Source organism: Eupeodes corollae, chromosome 3, assembly GCF_945859685.1.
Source record: "Eupeodes corollae chromosome 3, idEupCoro1.1, whole genome shotgun sequence".
Classification (NCBI taxonomy): domain Eukaryota; kingdom Metazoa; phylum Arthropoda; class Insecta; order Diptera; family Syrphidae; genus Eupeodes; species Eupeodes corollae.
This window is the reverse complement of record NC_079149.1, coordinates 82,228,449-82,248,326: the sequence shown is the minus strand read 5'-3', so window position 1 is coordinate 82,248,326 and position 19,878 is coordinate 82,228,449. Positions and strand designations below refer to the sequence as shown.

The window sequence follows — 19,878 nt, the reverse complement described above, 5'->3', positions numbered from 1 at the left end:
ATAAAAATAATGAAGCCTCCAAGCACAAATCTTCACAAGCACTTACTTACGTATGCATTTGGACGCAATATGTCGCCATTTAAAGAGTGGTTTGATTTGGCTACGGAACACGGAATGGTACTTAATTTAACTCTTGAAAACATAAATGACTGGCAAATCAAATTCTACGAGTGCATTGCGCAGATAGATGAACGTTTTTACGAAAGCTGTCTTGAGCGCGCGCTCTTGTCTGAATCTAGAAGCTTATATAGGAATTTAAATCACTGTCTTGGTCCAACTAAATATTTCAATAACAGCTTGACAAACTATGAACAGTACTAAATTTAAAATGAGGACTGAAAGACTTGTAGTCTCTGTAATCTTAATGTACCGGAAGGCATTTTCCACTTCCTGCGCCAATTAGAAGATTATATTTCTCCAAAAGCTTTCCCACACTTCAGGAAACCAAAGATTTCTTAAGTGGTATATACGGTTGGGAGTCACTATCACAATATTGTATTCATGCCTATAGGTATCGCAACAGTTTTTTTTTTCAATCAATCGGCAGACGGCAAAATATAGCCATGTCTTCTTTCTTTTTTGTTAAATATTTATTGTAATTATGTATGAGTTGATCAATAAATAAAAATAAATGTATTTTCTATTGGAATCACTGTTTCAACGTACACCTATATATTGTATTACGTACGTGTTCAAATGGTAGACAAGTGCATTCAAGAGGACACAAGCGTCCACAGGTTTTTCTCAAAACCCACCTCTGTCTATCAACTCCTACTCTCACCCCCCCGCGGTGAACAGAGATGCCGCCTCTGAAGTGCTAGGTTTCACGGCCACCACAGCGAAACCCCTGGTTTGACGACGAATGCCGGCAAGCGCACGCAGCGAAACAAGAGGAGAAACATACAAAACGGCGCTGCACAAAAGGACTAGAGCTGCTCACGAGCTCTACGAGTAGAAGGGGAGAGAAGAACACCGGCTTCTTAGATGGAAAAAAGAGAGCATGAGAAGCGCGTGATCGAGGAGATAGAGGGATGTCAAAGGAATGAGGTTCGTAAATTTTACAAAAAGGTAAAAAAAAACCTCCCAAGAGTACCAGCCACGAACCGAAGCCTGTAAAGACGATCAGGGGAACATCGTAGTAGAAACGCAGTCGATGCTGAGAATATGAAAAGATCACTTCTCAAAATTATATAACGGCGATGACGAACCGAATTTCGCTGTAAGGGAGATAGAACCACTCAACCTCGGCGACGCAGATCAACAATTCCGAATACCCGACCTTGACGAAGTGAAGATAGCTATATCTAAACTTAAGTCAAACAAAGCTGCTGGAGCTGACGGCATCGCTGCCGAACTATTCAAAGCAGCAGGCGATGACTTGGTACGGAGCATGCACCAACTCATCTGCAAAATATGGTCGGAAGAACGCATGCCCGATGAGTGGAATCTCAGCATAGAGTGCCCTATACATAAGAAAGGAGACCCTCTAAACTGCGCCAAATACAGAGGCATCAGTCTCCTTAACATTGCGTATAAGATCCTCTTTGCCATATTATGTGAACGTCTGAAGCCATTCGTCAACAACATGATTGGTCCTTATCAGTGTGGATTCAGACCAGGAAAGTCCACTATCGACCAAATATTCACACTACAGCAGATCTTGGAAAAAAATAAGGAGCTTCAAATCGATACCCACCATCCCTTATCGGTTTTAAAGCCGCGTATGACAGCATCTATAGGAAAGAGCTCCACCTAGCAATGTCTAGTTTTGGCATACCTGTCAAACTTATCCGTTTGTGCAGAATGACGATGGAGAATGAACGCTGCTCTATCAAGGTCGTAAAAGATCTTACCGATGCATTTGATGTCAAAAAAGGTTTTAGACAAGGCGATGCACTGTCATGCGACTTCTTCAACATCGTTCTGGAAAGAATTGTGCAAAACTCAACCGTCAACACTAGATGCACAATCTTCCAAAGGTGCATCCAATTACTCGGATACGCAGATGATATTGACATAATTGGAAGATCAAAGCGTGATGTCAGTGGAGCGTTTTTTGAGCATTGCGACGGAAGCGAAGATGATGGGTTTAGTGGTCAATGAGGGCAAGACCAAGTATATGCTGTCATCAAAAAAGGATACTGAACGACGACGTCTTGGGCAAAACGTCACCATGGACAGCTATAACTTTGAGGTAGTTAAGGACTTTGTCTACCTAGGCACCGCTATTAATACAGACAACGACACCAGCGCTGAAATTAAACGAAGAATAACTCTTGCAAATCGCTGCTTCTTTGGTCTTAGAAGGCAATTGAAAGGTAAAGTCCCCTCTCAAGCATCTAAAATCACCATCTATAAGACACTCATCATCCCGGTCCTCATTTATGGCGCTGAGGCCCAGACCCTGTCAAAGAAAGATGAGAGCGTCTTAGGATGCTTCGAGAGAAAAATTCTTCGGGTGATTTTTGGTCCCGTGTGCATAGATGCAGAATGGAGGAGAAGATATAACGACGAACTGTACGGGCTGTACGGCGACACTGACCTAGTTAACAGAATTAAAGTCCAACGGCTTAGATGGCTAGGTCATGTAGAGCGAATGGACATCAACGCTCCAACCCGGAAGGTCTTCGAATCCAATCCCTAGGGACGGCGCAGTAAAGGAAGACCGCGACTCAGGTGGCGCACCCAGGTGGGAGTGGACCTCAACCAACTTGGCGTGCGAAACTGGAGACAGCTAGCTAGGGACCGAGCTGGCTGGAGACGCATGTTGGTTGAGGCCCAGGTCCGCCCGGACTGTAGCGCCACCTTAAGTAAGTAAGTAAGTAACCTCTACAACTACTGCTTACGTGTCACTTCATAACTAAAATCCAAAACGCATAAGAGCCTGCCTGTAACCAACACATGAATAGCAATTTCTAGTACCTGTTCCCATGCTTGTTTTTTTTTTAAACTTTAACGAAAAAATAAACCGAACGTAATAACTCCATGTTTGCGCTGAAAACTTGTTGGAAAGAAGGAATGTGATTGGTTTGTAGTAGGTACCTTCTACCTACCAATAACATTCCTTCATTATCATCATAAACATGTCTTTATCTATCTATCTATCTGCATAAAGCTGAGTACACCAATGAACTATTCTATATTTATTTATTTTTAAATCTTATATGGGTACTTTTTTAAACATTCTCTTTGCACACAGGAGCAAGTTCGTGCAACCCAGTCGTGCATTTGACTATGATATTAAACAAAAATCTTAAATGTTCACGATGAACGTTAAAAAAGTGAAACACAAATAATGCGAATAAGATTTATTTATTCTGTGAATAAGATTTTTTTTTTATTCTTCATTCTATAATCTAGAAATACATTTATTTTAATAATAACATTATATTATATATAACTAATTGAATATTTAATATAAGTTACTCGGATATTTCATACTATGAACAATTTTTCTTCGCTTTTTCTGTAAGTTTTTACAATGTGTGTAGTTTTATGAGTGAATAAGATACATTTTGTCTTATTTAAAAATCAGTCTCCATAATCACTAATTATAATTTTATATCAAATGTAAAATAGATATATGTTTTTTTTTTTTTTTAAATAATCGCCTCTAAATAATTTCCTTGTATTAACATTGTTTTAAAAGAAGAACTATTTAAGTACTTATATGTACGAAGTAGGTATTTTTCTATGGATTGGATGAATGTGGTGTTTTTAAAAAATTGAGTCATTTCATTAATCTTTGATTTTTTATTGTTTTTTTCATTCCTTGTATTTCTTTTTTATTCTCTTTCTTTTTGTCTTCTTTACTATTTTTAAGAGTTTTTTTGTTTTAATTCAATAGAAAGTTTTGATATAATTTAAACTTCGTGTCACATGAATAGGGACAAGCTTTTTTCGTTTTTAATTTGACGATATTTTCCAAACCCTTAGGTTTATTCTAAAAACCCAAATGTGGGTTGAATGAGGTATGTGTTAAGTTTATATTGCAAAATCGTGGTAAGCTTGAATTCGGCTAGTTTCATCCTTGATTAGACCTTTACCTCTACTTATACTTTTTGATTCAATCAAATAAATACTAGTACTACGCTCCCAAACAATAAGAGTATCCTTTTATCTAATTTAAAATAATACTAAAAGGTAATTTTAAATCTATGCAGAATGGATGAAACTTACTAGGGAGTGTAAGATGGACCTTAACATATATTTACAACTTTGATTTCAAACAGTGGAAAGAGTCAGTATACCACCTAATTGCAAAAGTTGATGATATTTTATGGGGAGAACGCATTAACGAAGCAACTGGGTCCCTGAACAGAGCAATTTACAGTAAACTCAATCACAATTTGGATGCGAAGAACTATTCACGGAGATTTCGATGATGGTCCATTCCACAAATAGAGAATTTTTCAATATTATGCTCTTAACGTAACCCACAAGTCAGAGAAGATATATTTCACTTCATGGGTAAATGTCCAATTCTTAAAGAAATCAGAAGAAATGTTCTTGGAACGGTTTTTTCTGAATTAAAATGAAATTGTATTATTCTTGAACGAAGTTGATGTTAAAAAACTCTACATGTACTGCAAATTGGTTTTAAATTATAGGAGGAGAACTTGTAATGAAAGCTTCTCAAGATAATATTTCATCTTGATAGAAAACTATTCAAAATAACTTTTTATATAATTTACCTAATTTGTTTATTCATAAATTATATTTCATAAAAACAAGTATATGCTTTATGCAAACGGCAGATTGCCATTCTTCTTTTGATTTTTGTGAGCAATGTAAAATATGTAAGACGAGCAATAAAAATCTTATCTATCTATCTAAATTTAAATTCTGTCCCTACTCATGTGATACAAAAAACCAGGTACTTTTTATGACCTTCTTCGGAAAAACCGCCATAAAACTTGTATTTACCAACTGAATCCAAAGAGTGTGTTTGCAATATAAACTTATTACGTACTGTATATGCATTTTAATTCATCTACGTTTGGGTTTTTCCAAAAAACCTAAGTGTTTGAAAAATATCGTCAAATAAGAACGAAAAAAGCTTGTCCCTATTTATGTGACATGAAGTGTATATTTAAATACTTTATATTTTTTTAGACAAAAATCCTTCCGTGACCGCGGTAGACAACCACCAAAAGATGGTGACAATACCAAAAAATATAAAATCAGAGGACTTTTGAGCATTAAATTAATGTTTTTCTTAATTTTTTCCAGAAAGAAAAAAAATGGTAAAAATGTATGTTTTTCATCTAAATTTAATATCTGAGTCATTGGTAGAATTTTGATGTAAACAGAATCCAAATTCGCCCAATTCAACCTTTTTGTTAATTGTTTATGGTTTTTCAGCTAAAAGAATATAAAAGAATAATTGTCTTAACTTCACGCGTATAATTGACAAAGAACTAGAAGCTTGGCATTTGCTCCTTAAAAATTAAAGATATTGTAAAAACAAATCACTTGCCTTTCGGTTGTTTGGCAAGAAATCTTTGTTTAGGTTTGAGTTTACCACCAACGTGGTCTTAATATTATAAAATTATAGTTAAATTCCTGCTAAATAATAGTTTGTCATTATTTCTTAGTCATTGCACGCTTTGGATTGTCACCAATGAACAAAAATAAGTAGCAAAAAATTTAATATCAGCTTGAAAGTGAATGAAATTTGTTGCACATTGTAATTTTTCTTAAAGAAAAAATCATTTCTCACAAAATGAAGGCATACAAAAGTGGAAATTTAAAGCTTTGATTTTGATACCTTCACAAATGTGGAAATTTGTGCATTTGTAAATATGTATGTACAAATATCGAATAGAAAAAAGTCAATGTAAAAAAGTCATATTTTGACGGAATAAGTCGAAAAATACTTATCTTAATCGAGTCGTCTTGATACAAAACTTAAATTATACTAAACGCAAAATATACAAATAGAATATACATAATTTTTGAAATTTGTAGGCTTTACAAAACTTAAAAAGTTTATGCATAGATTTTGTTTTAAGGCTCAATTTGTTATATACTCTGTACTTGCAAATAGGTACGTTTTAGGTAGGTATATGTACAAACAGTATGTACATTGTACAATATTTACCTTATACAAATTTTTAAAATAAGTATTTTGTTGTTATTTATATAGCTTGACACAGAATATTTAAAAGTCTATGTATGTAGATAGGTTGTCTGATTATTTTATGTATGTATATATATTATTTACAATTATTATTATTATGACATTAAAAAATATATAAACAAAATAACCTGAAGGTATGCATTTACTCCGACTAATTTACTTATCGATGTCCTAAGTCAGAATGATTTTTTAAAATAATTAATAAAATTAGTAATATTACGATGGAAAATTTCAATTTGTATGTTTTTTAAGACTATCCAATTGATTGACTACACTTCCTGCATCGTTTGTATTTCGTTTCTGCATTTTAGATCTGGATCTTTTCTAAAATAAAGAAAAAAAGAAGACAGTATTTTAGTTTTATTCATATGATATAATAAAATTTTTGTGATTCTTATATATTAAAATATTTATTATAGATTTAAATGTATGTATTCTGTTCAGATATTTGTTTTATCTTAATTAATTGTTTAAAAGGCTTTTCACACAAAGTCCTAAGCCCGGCTTTTGTGAGATTATGTTTTGTCCGAAGACCTACATCGAAAACTCAAGTTTTCCCATACATTTCTGGTAAACCACAATTTTTCGTAAACAAAAAGTTTTCTTAAACCACAAGTTTTATATAAAACCTCTCAAAAACTAGTAGCAATTCAAAGGTGAACTAAACAAACAAACCTTTCGAAACATTCAGCGCTCAAATTAATGTAAATAAAACAGCTGATGGCTGCTGTCAAAACAAATATTTCATTTTGAAATAAATTTGGTCGTGGTAAATAAGAAAAGTACCGGCACTGGCGGTTCTCTTACAATCCTTCAAACGCTCTTTGTTAAGCGAGGAAGGAGGATTCACTATGGCTAGTGGCGTGACGACACAATGTGGGAATCGTTGTTCCAGTAAATAAAACTATAACAGTGGGCTATCGTTTTAATGGACTGCGATGCCAAAATCAAGAAGATCCTCAGTGCTTTGGACTAGCCAGACGAGTCCTCAAAGAGAAAGTCATGAAGATATTGCAGCCCCTCATAACAGCTAAAGTGATCGCTTTATATGAGTGTGATTTTGGTACGAATCTAGAACTAGGAATTAACCTTTTCTGCTCCGTCTATAAGGACCTACATGAAATCGTTCAGGATCTTCACAACCCCTGCTCGGACGGCTACAATACGTATATGGCAATCCTGAAGGCATATTTGGCCAAGAGAAGCAATAGTCAAAAGCTCAGTATTTTGGATTGAATTTGTTGTGAAAGAAGAAGAAAGTGTTTTAAATAAAATGATTTTTTATTTTAACAGTTTTTTTTTTATAATTGATTCTATGATAATGTATTTTCTAGACAATAGGCTTGTATTTAGTGAATTGTTTGGACCGGTTGAAGTGAACAAAGAGGATAGCTACAGGAAAGCGAGCTTGTAGTTCTTGTAAGTTCATGTCGTGAGCCCATTCCACCCGTCTTCAGTTGAAACTCTTCTTCGAGACAAGCTAGTGTTACGGCCTTGTCTGCGCTGATATGCTGCTCTATCACAGCACAGAAAAGAATAATCGACTTAAGGCCGTTGACGGCAAAGACAAATCCTTAGGAGAATGTTTGCACTTCAAGATTTTTCAAAAAAATTGAATCTTGAGTGAATACCACATAGAACACCTTCACTGTGAAAGGAAGGACTTGGAAAACGACGTTTTTTATGATAGAGGTTTGAGATAATGAAAAAAAGTTTAACAAATCTTCATATTTTGTGCAATAATTTTTTTCTTCAATACAAAATTTGACACCCGGTGTTAAAAAAATTTAAATGTCAAAAGAAAACGTGTAAATGTTCGGTGTGAACGATTTTTGGGTTTTCGAAACCTTTTTGCCGAAACTCTGGTTTTGGGTTTGGTGTGAAAAGGCTTAAGAGTCAAATTGCACAATAATTGTATAAAGGGTTTTATTTAGGCCCCAAAAAATGGCTCTCAATTTATCACTTCTTCGGTAAGAAAAAAAGAATGTGGGAAGAAAGTGGACGTGTCTCGTTGCTGGGGTAAAGTTATCAAATAAAGGGTGGCCAAATTTTAAAGGCTGATGTTGAATGTTAACTGAACCTAAACGTTACGTCTTGTTCTGCATTTTGTTTGACATTTCTCAATTTCAGACAACGCCTCCCTTAAAGTTATTAAGGTTATGTTCCTTTAAAATTAAAATGCATATCGTGGACTTTGTGATTTTGTCGGTCAATTTAATTGTGCAAATTTGATTACAATCGGAAAAATCGCGTCTATAAGAGATTTGAAACCACCAGTGCTTGCTCGTGCAGCTCGTACTTGAGAAAATATTGCTGCAGTTCGCGATATTGTGGCTGAAGAGCCATCCACCTCAACTTGAGAGGTGCAATTGTTGAGCACGAAGACGAGTCCACCCTTGATGAAAATTATTCATTTACAAGCTTACAAGATGCAATTGACTCAAAAACCAAAGTCTCTTGACCATTTCAAGCTTCGTCAATAGTCAGAATGATGGGAAGAAACGTCAACAGTGGATGATTAATTTTTGAAGAATACCATCTTCAGTGATGAGGCTTATTTTCACCTCAGTAGATTCAAAATGAGTCTGGTCAGGCAGTTGCTGTGAATGTTGTTCACTAACGCGAGATAATAACTAACTTTGTATGGCCTTAATTGGAATATATTGATATTGGACGATATGTAGTTTCTACAGAACGGCGCCACTTTCCACAAAGCTAACGAAACAATGGTCGCATTCACAACGCTGGTGTCTACATAGTAAAGGGATTCTGATTGGCTTAATCTAACTACAAAAGAAGTTGAAATTTCCCCTCCGACGCACGTAGTGTACAAATTTCGGCTACAAAGTTAGTGCCCTTTTTTGACATTTCACAATCAGCTGCTCGTTGGACTTCTTTCTTTGAAAGAAAAGGTGTACGCCGATGAGCCAGCAACAATTCATGAGCTAAAGGATTAACGCAATAGATCATCAATTATGCCTTATCGTCATCGAACAATTGGACTGTCGTATTGAAGTTTGCCGCCGAGGTCACGGAGGCCATTTGGCCGATATTTTGTTCAATATATAATTGAACCACATATAATAAAAATGAATGACAAGAATTTCCTAAATAATTTGTGTTTTATTAAAAATCAACATCGGCTCTTTAAATTTAACCACTTTTTAGATACATTGACAGGTTCTCGTAATATTTTAAGCACAAACAAAAATCTCTGTACATATCTCACCCTTAAATATTTACTGGGAGATTTTTCCAGAATCTTAAATTATAAGTACAAATCAGTGCAAAATAAAAATAGAACTGATGCCAAGAAAAATAATGGTAGTTCTTTAGGGGGTTTTAAGGCCCACATGCAAAGTCATATAAAGCTTGGTATACTCCGGAGGGTTGCGTATGAGCGCAGAAGCGCCTGCTCGGAAATTTCCTTACGGTACGACTTATGATAAAATCGATGAAGGTCATGCTTCCACCCGAAGGATTGCATAGACCAAGCCGACGCTCGGAGCCTTGGGATGTGCAACAGATATACATACTATGTCGTCCGCCAACAATCGGGAAAGGCGGATAAGCATGTTGAACCAGACCCGGACCGGATCCCGGTTGTGGCAGCGATGACAAAGTCATTGGCCAGGCCGACAAACGTCAAAGTAAGTATACAACGAGATACTTTATAGTCTATATTCGAATGAGCAATAACTAGCCTTAAATTATTTGTTGATTTTTCACAGTAGTTAAAGTCCTTAAATTGAACCTGTTGCGAGTTATTCGCCACTACAGCAAAAATAGTTTGATCAGACCCTTCAATTTAATGTTTTCAGAACGCTTTCTTTGTTATTATTTTTTGTATCGTAATGTTGTCTGTCTTATTAGTTTCATAAGTTGTAACCCTGTCAAAGAAGAAGGTAGAAACAATAAAAATAAATGTTTATCTGCCCAGATGTGGCCAAAGTATCTGCAGATATATTCATTTTTAAAAAGGACCCTTTCCGGCAGAACAGAACGTTTAATATTGGCAGAATCATAATATCGGTATTTTTCAATATAAAAGAAAGTTGGATTTTCAATTATCATATATTTTACCTTTTTCAGTTCCTGTTCAATGGTAATCATCTTCTTTATAGTATCATAAATAGTATTCTCCATTCCCATTGCACTTTTACTAAACTTTTTATTGCTGTTTTCTTCATTTTTCTGATCCAAAATCATTGCTGCATTACTTTCGTCTAGTGGGTATTTTTCTTTTTGTCCATAAGCAGTCGATGGTAAGGTTGTCGATCTAACTGATGTTGACTCTGATGTTGACATTGTTGGCTCGTTTGGAAAGAAACTTCTCTTATTGTTGGACGTATATATAAACGATTTGTGGCTTTCAATTTCCGGTTCCGCTTTGAATTCGATGGTTTTCATTCTATGAATTTTCTTCTGAGCCGAAGGCGAACTTCTTTTACGATCCCAGTTTATCCATGAACCATCGTCATAATCAACGGCACTGTAATCATCTTCAAAGTCCTTTTGTTGTTGTGGGAAAGAAGCAGTGTCTGATGGTTTTGGATGCGTCCAACTGTTAAAACTAGGCTGTTTAACTTTATTGTGATATCGTTTTTTATTATCTTCCTCGTAATTTTCTCTGTCGTGTTTCGAAAGGGACTTCAGTTCTTCAACATCTTGATCATTGTTTAACCTTGTCAAATCGGGTTCTTCACGATAATGGAAATCAGTCGACGAAGCTCCTTTGTTCATCGATGAGAGTTCAGCATCCCAGTATTTTTTCAAATCGAAATTATCTTCACCTTGTGGCTCGAATTGATAATCATCAGGATTTACTTCCGAGAAGTAATCATCATCCGCAATTGAATGTTCATCTTTTTCGCCTTGCAGTTCCTGATCTAGCTGATCTCTTTGCCTATAATGAAGCTGTTGCAATCGTTGCTGTTTTTCCCTTTGTCTATTGTACTCCATCATATTTCGAAGGAAATTATTTGTTGTTTCTTCATCGTGTATCTTTTCATTGGGGTCTTCTATATAGTAATCATCTTCATAATCATCCCTTTGAAGGAGATCTGTTTGTCTTTCCTGTTCATTTTCTTGAAGAATCTCCTCATGAAGATCATCCAAAGGATTCGAGAGTGACTCCCTGTCGTTGTAGTAATTGTAACTTGGTCCGGAAGAATAGTAATAAGTTTTAGGTTTGTATTCACCGCGATATGTTGGCATACCATATGAATGGTATTCATGGTGAGGATAATAATAGTAACCATTGTTTGTTAAATAGCCGTGTTCATACGCAGGTTGTTTCAGAATGTTTTGAGTCTGAAAAATGCACGTGAAGAAAAAACATTAAATTGAGGTAAATTTAAGAAAAAAATTATAAGAACTCTTAAATAAATAAAATAAAAAAATATTGCAAGTCTTACCATATCTGATCTCTGAGGCGCCAAACCACGGTTATATCTTTTTGTGCCAAAAATTGGATATGTCAGAGAATTTATTGTTCCAATTGAAAACCAAATGGCTGCAACCACCATCAGCAACTTCATTGTGCTATTTAAATTTAAACAAAAAGTAAAGAATACAATTTTAGTAAAATATAATTCAAATTAATTTATTATGTAATTAAATAATTAAATACCAAAGGTTTATTTCATAGTAAGAAACACTGTGAATTTCAAGTATTAGTTGTTTTAATTCATTGAAAGGAATCACTCTAGCACGACAGATCTATGCACTCATCTCCAAACCTCCCCCTTTTTTATTCATCTTTTTAAAGTCATATTGATATCGAATACAGACTACTCGTAAGTTATTGAATATATCTACAATACTTTCCATCTATCATAAGGAACGAACAACAGAATTGTTTATAAGAAGACAGCATACACTTGACTTAATTTTCAAATGAAGAAGATGCATTGATCCAATTCTGTTAAAGTTCTAATTGCAAATGCATAAGGTGAACTCTGCTTCAATTGAATACGCAAAAACATTTTTAAAGTAGCTTTTTGCAGCTTTTGTGGTTTATAGTTTAACTACTCCAAATAATTCAAACAAAAATTCCCTTCAAACCGGAAACGACAATTTGGTCGTTGTTTATTAGCGTTCTCAAGTGCTGGACGATTTGACAATAATTTCACTGTTTTCAGAAATATTCCATTCCTGATCATACATTTTTAATAAAAAGCGGTAGATCTACATTCCTTATAGTGATTCTTAAAAATTTTAAACCGATTTCTTAGAGACCAAGACCTAACCGGAGAAGCTGATAAAATTGACGAAGTTTTAATGGCTTCTATTCTTTCTTAAAAAATAAAGATTCGTACACAAAAAAACATAAAGAGAGGTACAAAAATCAAACAAAAAGCTGCTGTAAACTCAAGTCGTTCAACAGTTTTATAAGTCAGCAAAAAATCCAGCCATCTTAAACGAATTCAACCCTGGAAGAAATTTCAATAAATATTGTAACATTTTTTGAACCATAAAAGCGGCCTACCAAAATCATGCGATTTTTTAACATCGTACTTGAAAGAATAGTGCAGAGCTCACACTTCAACACTAGAGGAACTATGTTTCAAAAGTCGGTCCAATTACTGGCATACGCTGATGACATTGACATAATCGGAAGAACTCAGCGTGATGTCAATTAGACCTTGTGAGTATTGAGGCAGAGGCGGCAAAAATGTGTTTAACGGTTAATGAGGGCAAAACAAAGTACATGCTGTCATCAAGAAAGGACCTACAACACCGACATCTTGGTCAAAACGTCACCATCGACAGACGTAACTTTGAGGAACTCAAAGGCTTCGTCTACCTATGCTCCGCTGTAAACGCTCTAAACAACACCAGCGCTGAGATCAAACGCAGAATATTTCTTGTTAACCGCAGTTTCTTTGGACTAAGAAAGCAATTGAGTGAAAAAGTCCCCTTTCGAAGGACCAAAGTGTCGCTATATAAGACCCTTATCATCCCCATCCTACTATACGGTGCGGAAGCATGGAGTATAACAAAAGCGGATGAAAGCACCTGGGTCACGTAGAGCGCATGGAAACCAATCCTCCGGCCGGAAAGTCTTCAAATCCACACCCATAGGACAGCGCAGTAGAGGAAGACCACGGATCAGGTGGCGCTCACAAGTGGAAAGTGACCTCACAAAATTGGAGCGCGAAACTGGAGACATCTAGCTAGGGACCGAGCTAGATGGAGAATTTTGTTAGGTGAGGCCCTAGTTCACACAGGACTGTAGAAGTGTAGAGCCACCTTAAGTGTAAGTTTTTGGTCTACCAACATGATAGCGCGCTTATAAATTCAGTGCACATAATAAAAGCTTTGACAGAGCAGAAAAATGTGCCTACCAGGCTGCTTAAATCGAGGTTTAACCTATTCTTACCGTCGGAATCGCAATGTGAATAAATTTCGCAACCATAAATGATTGTAAGTAAGACCAGCGTTCTCGCTAATAACATTAAACATCTGCACTCTTATAGGCGTAAAGGATTGTTATGCCTTCAGGGATACCATATTGGTAATCAGGGCCGGATTTAGAGGTCCAGGTGCCTCGGGACAATAAAGAAGCGGGGGTCCCCCATATTATTTTTAAAATAAAGTGAACAAAATTCAATTCTTCAATAAATTATTTCTTGTGAAACCAAGTAGATTCCTTTAGTATTGAACAAACACATGTATATAAACGGAAAAAAGAATTGTCTTAAATTAAATTGTATGGTTTCGGGCTTTTATCTCCGAAAAATCGTTGATGATTTCGTTGAAATCCAGTTCTCGGAGTAAATCGCTTTCAATGCTCAAGAGATGGTTTTGTCCCATAGTGGTTCGAAGCTTTTTTTATAATTTTCATTTTTGAAAATGAGCGCTCTTCAGTGCAATTTGTTGCTATCAAAACCAAGTACATTCTAAATGCAATTTCGAGGTTTGGGAATGTAGCTCTGAAATTTTAATTGGTAGTAAAATAGTTCTGGCGATTGATTTTTCATAGTCCTTTTCCTTTTTGTATGAATCAATTAAAGACACAAATTGAACCAACTCATTACCAAGACTAGGCTCTAAATCATCCTGATACACTTTCACTAATGCCTCCACTGCAGGGAGCAAATTTTCAACATCCATCTTCTCGATGTGATTCAGGAATCCAAATCTCCAACGTACTGCTTCATAGGCATGCAATCTTTCAGTAAGTGAAACGGATAGCTGGTCAATCACTGGGATGATGGCGGATCCTTTGTATTTTTCCTTGAGTGACAGATTGGCGTCTTGTGCTTTCCCGTAATTGAGCTTATTCAAACTCACTCTTCTCGTTATGGTGTGGGTGCGTGATTGTACATATTCATCAGTATGGGATATTTTTTTGGCTGCTTCCTCGTATTTATCAAAATCATTTCGTTTGGATTCCACGAATGATTTCAATGAATCTAGTTCACGCATTGCCGATTCAAGAATCATTTTCGTGTCTTGCAACATCTTGTTTGTAGGGTTGAATCGCTCCAAGATATCGTTCCAAAATGTTGTAAGCAAAGCAGTTTCGAGACCACTTATCTTCTGTATAAAGTGCGTTGCTTCATTCCTCACGATGTCTTTTTGATCCTTATTGGAAGATATGCTGGTTAGAGCTTCTTCGATTTCCGAATAGCCGTTGACTAAGGCTTTTGTGGCTTCAGCTTTACAACACCACGAGTGTCGCTAAGTTTTTTCAAGACTAAAAACTGGCCGCTTTTCTTCTCCGATAATTTCTCAATCAGAATTCGGTGTCGATCTGTACTGGCTGTGAAAAACGTGTATGAATTCTTAAATCGAGGAATTGAACAGCAGATGGACAAGAGTTAGCAGGTGCCTTTCCCACTAAATTTAGGCAATGACCACAACAAGCTACGAGCACCGATAAATGATTTTTCTCCAAAATAAGAGTCTGCATCCCCTTGTATTTGCCACTCATGTTTGCATCATTGTCATATGATTTTGATATTTTACTGATTGCCTGATTGGAGTGAACAAATAAAGATCAATAATTTCTGTCATTTTAGTTAGTGCGTTGGACTGTCATGCCAGAGGTCTTGGGTTCGATCTCTGCCTATGCCATCTAAAGTCTTTTCACGGGTACAATAAGTATCAAAGGAAAAGATGTTTACTAGTAGAAGTAAAGAACATTTTTCGAAGTCTCTATTGTGGGGGCCCCCGTTTGTGGAGGCCCTCCTATGAATCTGGCTCTGTTGGTAATCACAGCTTTGTTGATGTGTGTGTTGTAGGTTAAAGTTCGTTGGAATATCTTACCTCCATAGGTTCTAAACGGTTTCAACATATTCAATTGGGGAGTTTCGCAAGAGCACCGGAGGAAACAAGAAAAGTCAACAACTTTTTATGAAATCACAATGTGTACAGATATCTTAGGATTTATTACCAGACCCTTTTTCTGGGACCAATATGCGATTTGTCAAGAAAGGTCTAAGACAGCTTACCCTAATTGGCAACTCAAATGCATTTGCACATCATCAGTATACATGTGGATTGAACTATTTTTACAACTTATGGAAATTCATTTACATTAGAATTGAATCTTGTGGAACACCGCGAGAGATTGGGAGAAGTTCGGGCAAATCGTTTTTGAACTGAACTGCTTGCATTCGATCTGTTAAGTAGGAACGAAAGAGTCTTACAGTACAGAAGGAGAGGATGTCAAACTGACTTCCATGTAGACGTAGGGAAGCTATATGCTTGTCTATAGTCTGAAAGGAAGTAGTGCTTACTTGCCATGTGGTGGCGTCTGGTACCAAGTTAGTGAAAGATGCTGGTCAATTCAAAGTTATTGAAAAAGGCTCAGATTAGAACTGCACTGAGAAATTTCTCAACTTGTGAGCGAACGCAAGAAGCATACGATTAACATCCTTCCTAAGATTAAATCTTTTGGAAGATGGTTAACACAGGACCGTCGTCCTTCCTCTCTGTTAGAGGGTGACTTACTGATAAAAATTATTAAAAAAACATGAAAATCAGTATATATACAAGTCGAATGACTATAGTCGTCGGTATTTCATATAAGATTAAAATAAGTCTGAAGCGGAAGTACAAATCATTTTGCATCCCACAAGAGGCCGGGCGATCACTTCTAGGGTTATCTTACTTAGATGTCACTTCATCAATGACTAAATTAACACACCATTGTAGATGTGGTACCACGGGTCTTGGTAGCTTAGGAAGAGGAACTCACTAAAAGCATTTCGCCAAATAAGAGAGCGTAAATCTTTCCGTAAACCTTTTTGGTTATTTTCAAAAACTAAGCGATAAACAATGCAAATGAAAGAACTTTCCACCAAATTAAGGCTTACTGTCAGGCCATGGTGTTGTTAGTAGTTTATCTTAAGTACAGAACGGGAAATTAAAATGTTGAACGAATATGTCCTATAAAACTGAGCTGTCAACCATATCGAATTTGGAAAATTTAAGAGTACCAAAAAGTTTATTTTATCTTCATCTAAATTTTGTCACAAATCTTCCGTTACTTTGAGTAAAACTATAAAACAACTACGCCATTCCGAAATCTAGATTGCTTAGGTGTCAGTAAAATTGTAGAACCGAGAAATGTGTTCATATGGTTTTTAGGATTCTCTCGAGAACTTTCGACAAAAAGGATAGAATTGCAATTGACCTGAATTTAACATAATGAGAGTTTTTGGGAATTGGTAAAACCTGACTGGTAGAGAAATAAATTTTCTGTTCAGCTCATTACAATCATTACGTAAAGATTTCGGAATATGTTGAAAATTGAAATTTCGTAGTACTAATATATTAAAAAGTATGTTTATAATTCATGGCAAAACTTATTTACGAAATGATTAAAAATAAAAGAAAAAAACTTAAGTTTTAGTACGTATTCAGTTGACTGAAAAACATACTTAATTTTTCCTAGTAGAAAGTTTTGCAAGTGTTGTTTTTGGATAATTCTTTCAAAATTCTTATTTTTAAAAATGTTTGTGCGTATTTTCAAAAATGTTTATGCGTATTCAGATTCAGATGAAGCAGGGTGTATTATATAATGGACAGACGCGGCACAAAATACGATGAATAAGGACTCTCTGTGTAGACAAATCTAACAGAGTGTATTATAATGATTTCTTCAACAATGTCGAATGGATGTTTTGAATTTATATAAAAAAGACAAGCAACAAATTACTTCTAGCTGTAGAAACGGAAAAACTTTGTTAAATAAATACAATTTTAAAATTGTTTATTGCACATGACTTATGTATCTAAAAACAAATTTGAAGAAGTTCGCATAGAAAATGCATTTAATTTTGAAACACCAAAGTTCAATCAAAATTATCAAGTTCTTAACTGAAAAAGATAACCTTGCTTCGAATATCTTAAATACATAACCATAAGTATAGGTCATGTACATATACTAGAAAAATGTAACTTTATCTCCTGTTAACTGCAGTGAAAATTCGATTTGAAGTGACCTTTATTGCAGCACATCAATTTTTATTAAGTTTGTGTATTTTATGTGTTCATAAACATTATATTAAAACTCATTCAAAAATATGAATTCAAAAAAATATCTCGAATAATTGCATTTAAGGAAAATTAAGACACAACTTTTATAATACTTGAAAACACATAATCTTATATTTAAACTTTATAGCAAGTTGACTTTAAAACATCTGCTATACCGTTTTTGTCTTTGAAATGTTCATATCCTGAACATCAAACAATACATATGGTTCAGGCATCCCTTAATTTCTTCTCGTTGCCCTTTGACCTTTTACACCTTAATTCCTGGATATATAAAATCGTATAATTTGGAATAGGAGATATCTTAGTATCTTATAATACATCCATAGCTTTGCAGAGTTTTAATAAAAGTGTTTCTTTGTTTCAATTAGTTTTTTTCTTATAAATATATAAAATGTAATAAATAATTTTTTAAAAAATCTGTGACTTACGAAATGATTTATTTTGTAAAACTCTACAAATAACACTTGGCTAGTATGAACTTTTTGTATTGGTTATCCTACAGACTATATGGATTTGCATTGTTTGATATTTCAACAGCGAACATAAAAGCCCATAAAATTATGCCAAGGATATTTTGAACTTTCATTGAAAAATTGTTTGCTCCATTTTCGACATAAAAGAATGCTTTCGAAGGTAAATGCCCAATCATGTACATACATACATACATATATGTACAGCACATATAAAACTTATATTTTCAAAAAGTTTACTTATGTAGGTACCTCCAAATTTGTTAAATGTTTATCCCTTTTATAGTTTTGACGCAACAATACGTCTCCATACCTAATTATAGTGATTCACACTTAGTAAGTCTTGTAGATTTTTTTAGAAATAGACTCAAAAAAACTCAAAGCTTATAATAGATACGTCAACATATGTATATGCAAGTATATACCCATATATAAGTGTATACATATATTTTCACGAATATCTAAAAATAAATACTTTACTCACCTATTGATTTTTTAAATCCAGGGAAGAATATTAAATTTTACTTTCCAACAGGTATTTTCAATAGAAAAGTTCACAGAAGCCAATCACGCACACTTTGGCAATAAAAGTTCTTCTTTTATAGTTAATAAAGTCTAAGATATATTTTAAGTGAGTATGAACTTAAAGCCGGCACTTTTTATGCAATATATAAATTGTTAACACTTTTAAATGCCGTTTCAGAAGAAATCATATAAAGAGAAGTTTTTAATTTTAATAATTTGTTTTCTGTATTTTAATTATTGTTTTTTTAAATTTTTATTAAGTTTAGTTACTTTCACTTATTATGACTTTGGGAAAACTTTAATTTTGTTGTTTTAAGAATTTTATATTTTATCATTTTTCATTACACTTTAATTTTAATTCTATGATACATAAAGCTTCAAAGACTCCAACTGAATAACATGGTTTTCATGGCAGGACATCCTTTTATGGACTCTCATCTGGATTCTTAATGTATGAATTTTCATTCATCCAGTTTGGATATATACTTTTCTTTTGCTCATGTGTGTTCGTGTTTAGTGTGCATCTATAAAAGTTTTGAATGAAACACCCGCCAACGTCTCCATTCACCCCCTTCAGGAAGTTTTCTTACACATACATTCAAACAAGAAATATACGTATGCAGCTGTGGCTTGTGAGTATTTGTAAATTGTCCTAATACGTATCTACTTATGTACGTCAATCAAGCAATGATGTCACTAGGCGAAAAACTTATGGTGTAGGCGTCTTAATGTATCTTCTCGAGCTTTTTCGTAGTGGAATAATACAATGTATAGTTTATAAATCATTCTTTATTCCATGATATACCATACTAAAGCCCACTTCACTTCACTTCGCTTCAAGTCGGATGCGTGGGGTGTTTTGGAATTGTTTTCTACCTTACTGTTTAATAATGAATGCAGCAGTATGTTTTGGACTGCTTTGAAAACCAGCTTTTTATTTCATTTTCTTTCTCAAAATGTCTACAGTTTATGAGTAAATCTATAAATTACAACCCATAGAAATTTTATGAATTATATATTTTGATATGAAAGTGAAAATAGAAAAGTGGTTACCTATTTAGTTTAACAAACATCGCCTTATAAGATACTGTCTTGGGAGATTTAGGACACTTAGCTTTTTTTCAATGCCCCCACGCAAAGTTTCAGCTAAAGGTTAACACGCCTTCAAACGTTTGAGCTTGATGCAGCCCGAATAAGTGAGAGCTTTTATGAACTTACTTTAAGACA

The 19,878-nt window shown here is 34.7% G+C and overlaps 1 protein-coding gene across 1 annotated transcript; it reads right to left on the bottom strand.

Annotated features, from left to right (window-relative positions):
- Positions 1-3,296: 3,296 nt before the first annotated feature.
- LOC129951890 (protein KRI1 homolog) lies at positions 3,297-19,590 on the bottom strand. The gene is made up of 4 exons (XM_056064248.1): positions 18,611-19,590; positions 11,560-11,686; positions 10,226-11,455; positions 3,297-6,466 (listed from the first exon to the last, which is right to left on the bottom strand). The coding sequence occupies exons 2-4, from the start codon at positions 11,680-11,682 to the stop codon at positions 6,374-6,376; spliced, it is 1,446 nt and encodes a 481-aa protein (XP_055920223.1). The 5' UTR covers positions 11,683-11,686; positions 18,611-19,590; the 3' UTR covers positions 3,297-6,373.
- Between the last annotated feature and the right edge of the window lie 288 nt (positions 19,591-19,878).

Bases quoted from the DNA above. Each gene is read 5' to 3' on its own strand.
- LOC129951890 (XM_056064248.1), bottom strand. From the start codon at position 11,682: ATGAAGTTGCTGATGGTGGTTGCAGCCATTTGGTTTTCAATTGGAACA. The intron at 11,456-11,559 runs GTAAGACTTGCA...TGCATTTTTCAG, and splicing joins CGCCTCAGAGATCAGATATG to ACTCAAAACATTCTGAAACA. The intron at 6,467-10,225 runs GTAAAATATATG...TCTTTATTTTAG, and splicing joins TTGAACAGGAACTGAAAAAG to AAAAGATCCAGATCTAAAAT.